We start from the raw sequence: 13,317 nt of genomic DNA, 5'->3' as shown, positions 1-13,317 counted from the left end.
TTGTATTATTTCATAAACACACTTTTGGAATTAGTATATGGTGGATAGTTTAAGTTTTGTATTGTATTTACAAGTAGGCAGCAAATTGATTTAGTCTACAAGTCAACTGTTCAAACCCAAACCTGCTAAACTATACATTAAAAGAGGCAATATAAATACTTTACATCATGAAGCATTACTATTATTATTATTACTACTGCTATTATATACAACTTTGTGAACTGTAAGTTTGCAGAACATTGAACTGCCATTTAGCCATTGTCTCTCAGTCAGGAATACTGGTTGTTCAATCTTTTGTACTGTCTACAGTCTGCCTCAATTAGTGAAAACTAGAATTCAGTAAAGTTGAGGAGGAATTTGAGTGCTCTTAGCATTAGCATAACTATCAAAAATTTTTGTGCATATAACTTGTTTTTATTTTTTACTGCAGAATAACAAGGTGGCTAAACCTGTAACAGTATAATAATATGGTGTACAACTGTGGCAAAATATAAAGAATTACAATGGATAGCTGGTGAGGTACTTGCTAGGAGTGGTCCTGAACACTTAAAGCACTTATGGTATTTTTTTTTTTTTTTTTTGCAGAACACCTTGGGTGATAACACACTAATAGATGTTCGCTAAAAAAAATAAACGTCTTTCGGCTTTTACCGGTTAGGTGTCGCCACAGTGGAACTCTGGTCCACTAATGATTGGCAGTAGATTTTTACAGTGCTGAGTTGCCAGCCCGACACCCGACCTTCAAAGAAGGCACACCCATTCACGCATGCACTTACCTGCATGTCTTAAATGTCATTCAACCACGGGGAGGACATGCAGACTCCACACAGAAGGCGCTCCAGCCGAGAATCAAATGGGAGAACCTCTTACTGTGAGGAGACAATGCTAACCACATCACCACCATGGCCTATAAGACAATAAATACAGAGAGGAAACTGGGACACTGGATGAGCTGTTAATGGTTCTGCAGTAATTTAATGTCACGTGTCAGTTTTCATCCAGTCAAAAAACTACCACATATTTTATATAATTTAATCTGTATTTCTCTTGTCTTAAAGGTGTGGACTGCTTTTCTTATAGTGAAATTTCCAGAGTGAAAAAGTCGAGCAGTTTTGTTGCACTGATCAAAATAGGAATGAGGTGGTTTGATAAAACTAATGCAATGTCCGAATATCTCCAGTAAACCCCATTCATGAATTTTGCAGCTGCTTCTGTTTTACATTTTAAGGAACTGTTGCTGACTGAGAGACCCAAGGAAAAGTTATAGTTATATTTTATAATATTTAGCCACAGACTTGTATGCATTTATAATTTCATTGTTTTCTGGACATGTATTAGCAAACTCCTTCCTTTTGTAGGCATTGGAAAGGTATCTAGAAAGTGCAGTAAGCTCCTTTGGAATACCGAATTTACGATATTCTTTGCACACTACCTGTAAAAACAAAGTAAAAAACAGATACATTATCAATTAATTATCATAAGCAAGTATTCTTTAAAGTATTATTTACAGTAAAACTTTAAGTGGAGCTGCTTGCAGCAGTAATATGGTTAATTCATTAGAGGCAAATTTTTACAAGGGATAATAAGGCATGCATTATAAATGAATGGTGGAAGACCAGAGTGTTGATGCACAGTATTACTGACAACATGAATGTCACAGTTATTTTGCATGATTCCACTTGCATTACAGAAGTCTCTGCAATCAGAGCACTGAATTAATGTGCATAAGATCAACTAATGCAATGCCGGGCCTCCTTCTTATTCAGTAGTACAGCTCCTCGGCATCCACTGCCTGCAACCAGTACAGACGTAATGATAAAACAACAGTACTAACATTTTGGTCTGGTCCCTAATCTGATCTAATAACTTATGGAGGATATGTGCATGCATGGGCAGTAATTACAAAAGGTTTCTCTGGGTTTTAGGCAGCCTTCAGTGAGTACTGCTTTTCAGTTGCTTTAGGGATCATTTGATGGAAAGTATTGCATGCCTTAGAGAAAACAAAATTTTAGTACTGTCCTGAGCCTTTTCCCTTCAAGTTCTGATATCTATATTTAGTAATGCCCAACCAGTCTGCAGAATGCATAAGCCTTCACATATCTCTTAACCCAGTGTTGCTACAGAACATGTTAGCAATGTGTAGTCTGACTGAAGCTTGGAATGTAGTAATCATTTACAGGGTATCTTGCTCTGTAAATTATTTTGTTTCACACTTACTCTTCTGTTACTCTTTTTTCTAAGAAGCACATTCTTGGGGGGAGGTGTTTGTAATGTACTAAAAAGTGTCTCAACAGGCACCAGTGGCAGACAAGTGGGAGACAACCTTTAGTTTTAGAAGAGATAACACTGTGCGTCTAAGAATGCTTTTGGTCAGTTGAAATTCAGTTCAGTAAGGGAGGGCACAGAGGCTATAGATACAAAGGGGCAGATGATCTTGTCAAAGCTGTATCAGAAGATCGAGCTATTATGACCCAAAGCCCTGATTTAAGCATTGAAGTAAAAATATAACTGCAGTGGCTAACAAATGTGTAGTAAGATGCTAAGAGAAGCAAACAAAACAAGTCAAAGGTGCTAAAACCCAATTCTGTGTTTTTGACGTAAGTTTGGAGGTGACAGCAATTGTACATTTGCATGTGTACACATGCATGTGGATAGCATTGAATAAAGTTCTGAACTAGAGCCAAATTGCCAACCATGCTGCTGTAGCATAGCAACACTACCTCTGCACGTCCATTCCCTGTGTACCTGACTGGCAGGCAGTTGCAGTGGCCCAGCTGCAAATATAAATGTAAGCAAACTCTGACATCACTGCTGGGGGGGATGGGATTCATGAAGGTAATGATTTGCAAATGCACCTAGTTACTCACACTGAATGAGGTATACAAACAATATCCTGTCTTTGAATGACATGTGTTATACATGTAAATGACTTCATGCCCCATGGAGAACTGAATGCATTCTGCTGATGACTCCTAACTTATCTACTGCAATGTCTTGTCTGGTCATTGCTGTCAATATGGAAGTAGAGGCTGAGTATCTTTAGTGGCAACATCACCATAAGATCACTTTGAGTCAAAGGGGGAGCCATGCACATAGACTGGGAATAGACAGGCTTCCTTTCAGAGTGAATATGCACACACTATATGCATCTGTTGGCCACACCCCTCTGAATATGTAGTAGTCTGTATCAATACTGGAGCTTCTGTATGCTATGGATGTCCGTAAAAGATTAATAACATTATGAGGTAGAAGGTAAAAATATTAGGGAAAATTGGGAATGTTTGACAAAAACATGAACTGCCTGGGGGACAGACAGGGATATATCAGTATTATGTAACTGGGATTGTGTGTTTAGCGTCAGTGTGCTAAAAGGAAACATCACCTTTGTAATAGTGAAAACACAACTCACCAGTAACACACAAGTACAGAATCTTATCTTTTTGGCTGCCCTACAAATACCTGCTTGTATGCATCATAGATCAGTGGTTCCCCTAAGCAGGATGTCACCGTCTTCTCCCATCTCAAGTGTGCACTCCTAGTTTACCTTATTTAACACTGTTCACTCCCTTCTCTGAAACATGTGGTATGTGCACATGCCCATTCATCTTTGCTTACAGCCAACTTTTGATTCTTGGGGACATGATATGCAGTGATAGACCAGTGGACAGTATGTTGCCTGTTAAGTACATAGCTGCATAGATATCACAAAGGTCACAAACACACTGGAAGCAACACATCTGTTGCACTCAGACAACACAGTTTGCAGTGTTTCTTCACATGCAGTGCATGCATAGCAATTTAAAACGGTGTTTGCTTATCAAATCAGCTTACTGATGCTCATATATTGTGATACAGCAATCTACAGTAAACCTAGAAGTAATTAATATTAAAAATAACAGTACTGATTGATTTTTTTCATGACAGAACAAGCTAACAAAATATTGCAGTTACTACAGTAATACCATAGGGAATTATGAGGCTGCCTCCAACTATAAATGGCTATAAATGGCTTGTGTGTTCAAGACATGAATGTCAAGGGACTTTCCAAGATAGCTGCACACTATTACCATAAAAAAGATACTGAAAGACAAGGGCCAGAAATTCTGTCAGTTTTAGTAAATTCAGTTACTGGTTAGTAAGAACAGTGCCTGAATGCCAGCAAAGAAGAAATTCAGAGAGCCTGTAAGAAAATCAACTAGAAAATGTCATGAGAAAACACTGACTGGGAAGAATCCTGCAGCTGTTCAGAAATAACAGTTCAGTCTCCAGCTTTGGTGCAAGACATGGCTACCAGTAACCCAGAGGAAAAAATAAGTCAGATCTGCTCAGAGTTGATTAAACAAAACACTGCAGGATCATATCAACTCAGATAATAAAAGGCTGGAAAAAATGGAAGCAACCTTAAAAAATATATTCAGATGAGCTGATAAAACTGAAAAAATCACAGGTCAAAATGAAGAAAAGTCTGGCTGAGTATGAAACTGTTCAAGAAGAGATGTTTCAAAAAATGGTAGACTTACAGGACAGAACATGTAGGGAAAGTCTGAGATTTTCTGCTGGATGAGAGAAACTAGAAGGAGCAAACTGTATTAATTTTATAAAAGCACAAATAAGCAACTGGATTAGTATTCCACAGCAGGAACTGATAACTGAAAGGTCACATTACATGTATACTCCAAATCTGGTCAAGAGAAAGCAGCCAAGGCCTGCATTAATAAACCTACCAATAGAAAGAGTTAATCCTGACAAAACTGTGGTAAAAGGGCAAAGTATTAAAAGTTGGAGAGAGTAGAATGTTTGTGGAAAATGATTATTCACTCTACACCAGGCAGAAGAGAAATAAATTTATTCCAGCAATATGGAATGTCAAAAAGCAGGTGTGATATTTAACCTGCTATATTCAGTTGTCTTCGGAATATTTTTTTCTTGAGGACCAAACTCATTTTTTAATGTAGAACAGGCTAAGGAGGAAATATATAAGTCTGCCCAACAAAAAGTGAGCCATCAAGAAGAAGGGGGCTCTCATTATTCTGATAATAAAATGCACAGAGAGACTTTGCCAGTGAAACTTTTTCCACTGTCCTAAAGGAAAATGCTTGAGAGAGAGAGAAAAGCACAAGAGTTGACTAAAAAAATTATGATAACCTTGGAATTGAACTGGAATCTGGAGTTGGGAGAGGGAGATGAACCAGAAGACGAAAACACAGAAATTAGTGAATAAATCTGAGACTGTAAAGCATCAATTGCATTTCTAAAATACAGCTATATAAGAAAAAGTAGAAAGAGTGCACTTTTGTTGACTTGTCAGACTTGTGGGGAACTGAAAGGCATTTGTCTCACTTCATGTCATTAATGTTTGGAAGGACATTGAGGGAAGGAGAAGAGGAAGGAAAAAGGTAACTGTAAGTAAAACAATTTCTGTTCTCAACAATATTTCTATGAAACTTTTCACAATATAAATTACATGCTTTACAGTAAAGCATTTTTAGTTCATATGTTCATAGGTTGGTACTAGGCTAGGGCTTATACAAGCCTAGCCATAACAATTCCCTGGATATTTCTTCCCACAATATCTACTTCCCTGGACCCCTGTCTAGCCGGGTGACTGACGTGATCCCTGGGGTGAATTTCTTGTCTCCCATCCAATCATCAAGGTTCCTTCTGAAGAGCGCCAAGGAGGTGCTCTGCTTGACATATATAGGCAGTCTATTCCAGAGTATTGGGAGTCTCTGGGTCAGGAACCTATCCCTCCAGCATGTTTTGTTCATTGTGATGACAAGGTTTAGATCCCTAGAGCATGTGGCTCTGAGGGATTGTGATTTCTTTAAGTGGAGCATGTCCAACAGCTCAGGGTTTGACATGGCCTTGTATGTTAAGCAGAGATCGCCTCGGAGTAGATGATATGCCACAGAGTATAGCTGGAGTTTTTTTTAGATGGTCAGTATTGGGCATCTGCTTTAGGCTTGTGATTCTTTTAGTGAGGTATTTCTGCAGCCTTTCCAGCTGTTGCATATGTCTTGTGAGGTACATACCAAATGGGGGGGTTGTACTCCATAATGGGTCTAATGAGGGATGAGTACAGTGGGACAATGACCTCCTTTTTTCTGGATGAAAAGCCCTTAGTGATGAGGTGTGCCACATAGAATGATTTCCTGATTGTTGTGGTGATGTGGTTATCAAAGGTGAGACCACTGTCCACCTGTGTCCCTAAGTCTCTCATCACACTTTCGGTGTTTAGTGCACTGCCACCTATGTGGTAATTCATAGGTACATGTTTTTTCCAAAAGGGATAACTATATATTTCTTGGCATTAAGCTTGAGCCCATATCTCTGGCACCAAGCATCTGTTTCTGTAAGGCCCTTTCGTAGAATATCCACATCACTTGGGGATTCAATAATGGATCCCAGTTTGCAGTCATCTGCGAACTTTGTTAGCCAGAGTGCCTTAGTGTTGGCCTGTACTTCAGAGAAGTAGATGCCAAACAAGAGAAGTCCCAGGACTGAACCCTGAGGTACTCCTCTTGTCACTTGTCTGGAGCTGGATTTGGAGTCGGCTACTTTTACAGTCTGAGTTCTGTCAGTAAGCCAGTTGGAAACCCATCGAGTGACGTAGGGATTTATGCCCAGCTTAGCAAGTTTATCTATGATTCCAGAGTGGGGGATGATGTCGAAGGCCTTGTTGAGGTCCAGATAGGCCGTGTGCACTGCCTTACTCTCGTCTACAGCTCTGGAGACCGATTCAAAGAAGTCAGTCAGGTTCAGGAAACAAGATCAGCCCTTCATGAACCCAAACTGGGTGGGGTCTAGTGTTTGAAGGTTGCCAATGTCTTTGTTTATAAGTTCTATGATAATGCATTCCATGCCCTTGCAGGCTCATCAGACTGATGGGGCGGTAGTTTCCGAGATCCATGGTGGATCACCCCTTGTGGATTGGGATAACTGTAGCTGTGCGCCACTCAGTGGGCACAAAGCCTGAAGTGAGGCTATGATTAAACATGACACTTAGGTGAGGTGCCAGTTCATTTTCTAGTTCATGTAGTACACAGCCCGGGATGTTGTCTGGTCCCATGGATGCTGTATTCTTAGCTTTGGAGAGTGCGGTTTCTACCTGTGTTGCTGTGATTACCAGAATTTGGCAATCTTTTGGTATTGAGATGGGCCCTTAAGGGAGTGAGAGGGGGTGAAGTTTGCACTAAATTGATCTGCCAGGATATTGGCAATATCCTTGGGATCAGTATATTTAATGCCATTCTGTTGTAGCTCAGGGCATATATGAGCATTGCCATTTAGAGTATTGACATAACAATAGAATGCCTTGTGGTTTTCTGTGAAATTTTTGGCAATTTTATTTTTGTAACTAACTTTGGAGGATTTTATGAGGGATCTCAGCTTCTTACTGAGTCTGGTAAGGGAGTCTTTTGCATCCTGGGATTTTTCTCTTTTCTGCAACAGTTTCTTTCTTCTGTTGTATAGTTTGTTTATGGCGGGGGACCATCAGATTGGCTTCCTTTTTTTGGAGGAGGGTGTTGGTTCTATTTGGGATAGCATGATTCATGTATGAGTGGATGTGCTTGTACAGTGCCTTAGTGTAGGATTCAGCAGTCAAACTTTCAGCTCCCATCTGCATGAGTGTCATGAAGTTTGTCACTTCTGACTTGAGTAGCATGAAGTTGGCTTTGGAGAAGTTTTTTATTGAGGCTTCCTTACTGGGGGGTGGGGGTGGGATGTGGATGTCAAGGGTAACTTGCTTACGGTCAGACCTGACCAATGAGGGGGTGACCACTGTTGTGGAGCATCTATCTCCCATGTTGGTAATGACCAGGTCTAGGATATTGGAGCCCATGGTGGGACAATGGATTAGTTGATCCAGGGTGTTGGAATTTATGAATTCCAAGAACCGTTGGGAAAAGGTGTTGGTACCCGAGTAGTTTTCCCAGTTAATGGCAGGGTAGTTGAAATCACCCAGTATTAGGGTGTTTGGTTGTATTTTAATATTGTCCAGTATGTTTAGAAAGGTGTAGTGTGAATCTTGGGACATGGTGGGAGATCGGTAGCAAGCTACAATTTGGATTGCAGTCTTACCTAGTGTTAGTTGCATCTGGAGAATTTCAGATGCATTGCATTGGGCAACTAGCCTGGAGGTGTGAATATCCTTGGTGAATATGGACACTCCTCCACCTTTAGTGTTTTGGTCTTGGTTTGGTGGCCGAAAAGTGTGGTAAGAGTTGTAGGCTGGTATTGCAGGGGTGCTCTCTGGAGCCTTGAACCAGGTCCCAGTTACTGCACAGATATCGATGTTCTCCATTTTTAGGAGTGCCTCGAGAGAGTGCATTTTGAGGTTTAGACTTCTAGCATTTAGTAGCATTACCTTCAGATTTTGCATGCTTGTATCTGTTACAGTGGTGGTTTTGTCCTTTGAACCTTGCCTAAAAAGGCACCATAGGTGTGGCGAGAGCTTTAGCCAGTAACCTGAATCCCAGGGGTGACAGGTGCTGACCATCTCTGGCAAAGCATCGTGGTTTGTCGATCATGTCATCCCAAGCAGACAGATACTGGATCCCCTTTGAATTACACCAAAAGCTTAGCCAATTGTAGAAGTCAATCATTTTGTCCTTATACTCTGGTATCATTCTGGGCGAAGGCAGGATGCTACTCAGGGCTAGGGTCATACCTGCCTGGGACACATGATCTGAGAGCTCTTCCATGTCTCTTTTCATGTAGTCCAGCGAGCTACATCTCAAGTCATTCACTCCAACATGGACAATGACAGAGTCATATTTGTACTTGTTGTGGAGTGACTTGAGTGCGTGCATTATGTGGTGGATCCTGGCACCTGACAGGCAGCTGACTGTAATTTTCTCCTTGTTCAGCCTGGTGAGACATCAGTGTGCCTGACTATAGAGTCATCTATGACTAAAGTGTTGGGTACATTGTCTTGCCTTAGCGGCTGTTGTTGGGTGGCACACTGTTGTTGAGTGGCATACTGGTGTTGTGAGCTATGTGTCACTTTGGTTGTGACTGGTGTTTGCGTTTCAGCTTCGGAGGTCCTTGTTGCTTGGGCAGGATAATGTTAAGGGCCTCCGCATATGTGGGTTTAGTGTTGCTATGTGTGGGTGTTGATGGTGTGGGTTTTGAAGGGCTATGTGTTGCTTGAGGTGTAGTGCAGGTGTTATCCTTCTCCTCTTGACTGTCTAGCACAATTCTGGCTGGAGGGAGCTTTGCTTCCAGTTTGGCTATGTAAGTGCATCTCTCGCAGGTTGTAGTGTTGGGTGGTAGGAGGAGAGGGTTGTCTGTGTACATGAGGCAGTTGCTGCATTGCCCCAGTATGCCCAGATTCACCAGGTGGACAGGAGAAATCATCAGAAGTTTACCCTTGGCCATGCCTGTTTAGGTGCTTTTTTGTAAAGTACAAGAGCTGTTTTCCCTAACCTTTGCAAGGTACTTTGTAATTATAGGCTGTTTAGTGCCTACAATTAATTTATCCTTATTAACAAGGAGAGTTGAGTGTTTGTATCAGTTTAAGGCTTCCTAGTGCTTTCCAGCAGGTTCTAGAGCAAGTGCTAGTCACAGGGGTTCAGATTTTAGTGCTACTACTGAGAAACCAGCTAGTTCTAAGGCAGAATTTGAAGAGCAGACTTTCTGGCACCTGGAATAGTTTAACCATAGCCCGGCGGTGCTGCACAATGTGAAAAAAGCTCAAACATGTGTGTTTTTAAGTCAGAAAGTTGAAAGGGATAGAAATCAGCCCAAAATGGCTAAATTTACAATTTCAGAGCTGGAAATCACTCCTCTAGTGTCAGACAATACAATGTTCACCACTCCCACTGGTAAGCAGTAGGACGTCCCTCTACCACAGCAAGGTCTGGATAGCTCTGAACACAGAAAATAAAGTCCTGAAACCAGCAAAGCCTGGGATCTGGACTATAGTAGCTAGGAAAAGCGGGAAACGAGCTAACAAGATAGTTTTTTTTTTTTTGGTTAAAACAGGCTAAACAATGCAATAATACACTAAATAAACACAAAAAAGGCTAACATACTTGAGTGTGTAGCCCTAAACAGTATATACAATTAAAACTCTACAAAATTAAAAAAATTTAAATGAAGCAAGGCAAGTGCACAACTGAAAAATGATTTAAGAAGCAGTAATACAGTAGAATAAGTATCTAGTCTACATATACAGAAAAGTCTATATATATATATATATATATATATATATATATATATACAGAAAAGCAGCTAAAACACACTAAAATAATTCAGATGCAGTGCATCCTAGAGCACTTGAATTGCAGCAGTATTAAGGCAAATACAGGTTTAATAAATTCACTAAAATATACTCTATATTTCCAAAATATTTGAGAAGCACCGTCAGAACACAAGGATATTCAACAATTTTTTTTTTTTTTTTTTTTAGAAAGGGAGAAAGGAGGAACAGAAGGAAATTCTCTCTGTATTAAGCATAATGAGATAATGACACTAGACTGGGAGACTGGGAGGAGTGTGCAAGATCAAATTTAGAGTAAGTGCGGGCAACTGCAAGGCCAGCAGGTATAAATACAAGATGCCAATAGGGAGGATGGGTGGGAGAAAACACTACAGAAATGTTAATCACAAGTGAGCCAACAGCTATAAAATGCAGTACAAGTATGCAGTATACAATAAAAGTGCTATATATATATATATATATATATATATATATATATATATATCTACAATAAGCAATAATTACTACAAATAAGCAAAAATAAAACAGGCTACTTATTGCTATATGTCACAGATCAGTTGCTCCTCCTCAGATAGCTCTGAATGTAATGCTGTTATTATATGTGGCAAAGATACTAAAGTAAGCAGATGCCTCTTTTCTCTTTCATCTTTTTAGTAATAAGAAATGTAGGCATTACAATCCAAAAAGAGAAAAAAAAGGCTAGACAAAAGCATGTTTATGTTAATAGGCTGTAATCATTAGTTGTTGACGTGGAGGTGGAGTGCAAAAGGACATGGATCATAGTATATTTCAAACTGATATGTTTTGCTTACTTTTGCAAAGATGAATGTTTGGACTAAGAATCCTAGATTAATCTAACACCTTTTGAGAGAAAACAAGCAAATAACAGAGCACTGAATATAATGAAAAGTTTTCTTATAGCAATAAATGTTTCAGTGTGTCTTTAGAAGCCTGCAGTTGAGGACTACATTTTTTCTCTTACATTTCCATGGAGGCAAGCTGATAATAGGGCAGTAAAAAGCCAGAATTATGTTTTCCTTAAGGTTAATAGTTAATGTTTTCTGAAAGCATGCAATTTGTTTTTCACATCTGGAAGTGGAATAAAGATAAAAACATAACAGGGATCAAGAAGCATAATTAGAAGCACAGGCAATAATATGCATCTTAGCATGGATAACCTCAATTTTAGGTTAATTAAGGCCTATGTGTTTGCAGATGTCTATTTTGGCAATTATTCCTATTAGGAGGGTTAAACATCATTATTTAAAGATGTACATGTTTTTTTTGTGTTTGCATTAAGTTAACAGGTTAGAGAGGGTGTCCTGGGGTGGTTTTTTTGTATGTTTTGGGCTTTTCATCAAAACAAAAAATTTTGTAAAACATGAGATAGGTTCCAATGTTGATGATAAGAAATTGTATAAAGGATTAACCTGCCAAATATTAGTGGGTGCATGTATCACAAAAGCTGGAAACAGACATGTAAAAATGCTGTCACACAAAATGTGTGCGAATAATGACATTTTATCATAATGGTGAAACTTTCTATATTATCTTGGAATGTGAATGGTCTCACAAATATAAACAAAAAGGAAAAAAAATGTGTAATTATATTAAGAAATGCAGAATACAACTACCAATGCTACAGGAGACACATTTGGAAAGAAATTATCATGTGCATTTGATAATGAAATCTTTGATAAAGAAAGGATTTCAGGATGGATATTTAGCAGAATATCAGAGACAAAGGAAAACAGCAGTGCTTATATCAATGGCAAGAGAAGATCCAATAGTGATAGAAGAGGGAGAAAAGATGACAGCAGATTTGTGATAGTAAGGAGCTACTGCCAAGGGATGAGGACTACATTGGCATGAATTGACACTCCACCTAAAACTGCCATTATGGAGCTTAAAAAATCTTGGGAGAAATAATCATCTTTTAGCAAGGAATATTACTTAGAGGTGGGGACTATAATTTGATTTGCAACAATGAGAATGTATCTATGGGGCCAAAAAAGGAAACTATAACAAAAGAGGGTAGATTTCTGAAGAAAATTATGAAAATATTTGGAATGGAAAATGTGAATTCAGTAGTAGAAATTCAGAGGGAATTTACATATTATTGCTCAATGTACAATAACTGGGCTAGGCTAGACAGAAATTATATTTCACTGGAACATATATATTTACTTTTGAATTTGACACATCCTTATATTTCCTCCCTAGTACACCACATTCTTTTATCTGCCCACAAACCTTCCACTAGGAAGCTGTATACCAATATGTGGAAGAGATTCACTTTTTGGGCCTTTGAAAAACAAATAGATCCTTTTACAGCTTCCACAGAAAATGTTCTGGACTTTTTAGCCTTGCTGTTTAACACTGGGGCTTCTCCTTCCACTATCAAAATACAACTAGCTGCTATCTCTAATTTTCATAATGGCTTAGATGAATATTCCTCAGTTTCTCATAGGAATTGTAAATCATTTCTAAGAGGCACTCTTCTGTTAAAGCCTCTTTTCGAAGACTTGACCCCTCCTTGAGACTTGAACCTAGTTCTTCAGGCAGTGATACATTCTCCCTTTGAACCCTCTGTGAATTGTGACTTAAAGCTTTTATCCTGCAAGACACTCTTCTTGGTAGCCATAACTGCTGCCAGAATGATTTCAGATATTCAAGATTTATCATCCGAACCCCCTTACATAGTTTTCCACAAGGATAGGGCATCTTTTCAAACTACCTTCCTTTTTACTCAAGGTTGCATCACAGACTAACATTAACCAGACCATTGACTTACCAGTTTTCTTCCCTAACCACTCTAGTAAAGAACAGAGTGCCTTGCACCTATTAGAATTAGAAATCCATAGACAACTATGCGTCTATCTTCACAGGACCAAAAACATAAGACAGTCCAGTCAATTATTTGTTTCTTTCTCTAGTGAAAAGTTGGGCAATGCAGTCAGCAAAATTACTCTTTCCAAGTGACTGAAAGACTGTATGTCATTCATTTATGATAAGAATAACTTAACCTTGATCAAACCAGTCAAAACACATTCTACATGGTCTATAGCTACATTAGCTGTCTTTCAATCCAG

At 39.2% G+C, this 13,317-nt stretch overlaps 1 protein-coding gene across 1 annotated transcript in view; it reads right to left on the bottom strand.

The window, feature by feature from the left end:
- Window positions 1-788: 788 nt before the first annotated feature.
- The window catches only part of LOC122791036 (chloride intracellular channel protein 4-like), a 266,386-nt gene continuing 253,857 nt past the window's right edge, over window positions 789-13,317 (bottom strand). The window contains exon 6 of the mRNA XM_044058811.1: window positions 789-1,432. Coding sequence (XP_043914746.1) covers window positions 1,268-1,432 — 165 coding nt within the window. The 3' untranslated portion in view covers window positions 789-1,267. The remainder of the gene's footprint in view (window positions 1,433-13,317) is intronic.

Source organism: Protopterus annectens, chromosome 16.part0 (assembly GCF_019279795.1).
Source record: "Protopterus annectens isolate FY-2018-M chromosome 16.part0, PAN1.0, whole genome shotgun sequence".
NCBI classification, from domain to species: domain Eukaryota; kingdom Metazoa; phylum Chordata; order Ceratodontiformes; family Protopteridae; genus Protopterus; species Protopterus annectens.
Note: the sequence above shows the minus strand (reverse complement) of the source record. Positions and strands in the feature narration are given on the sequence as shown.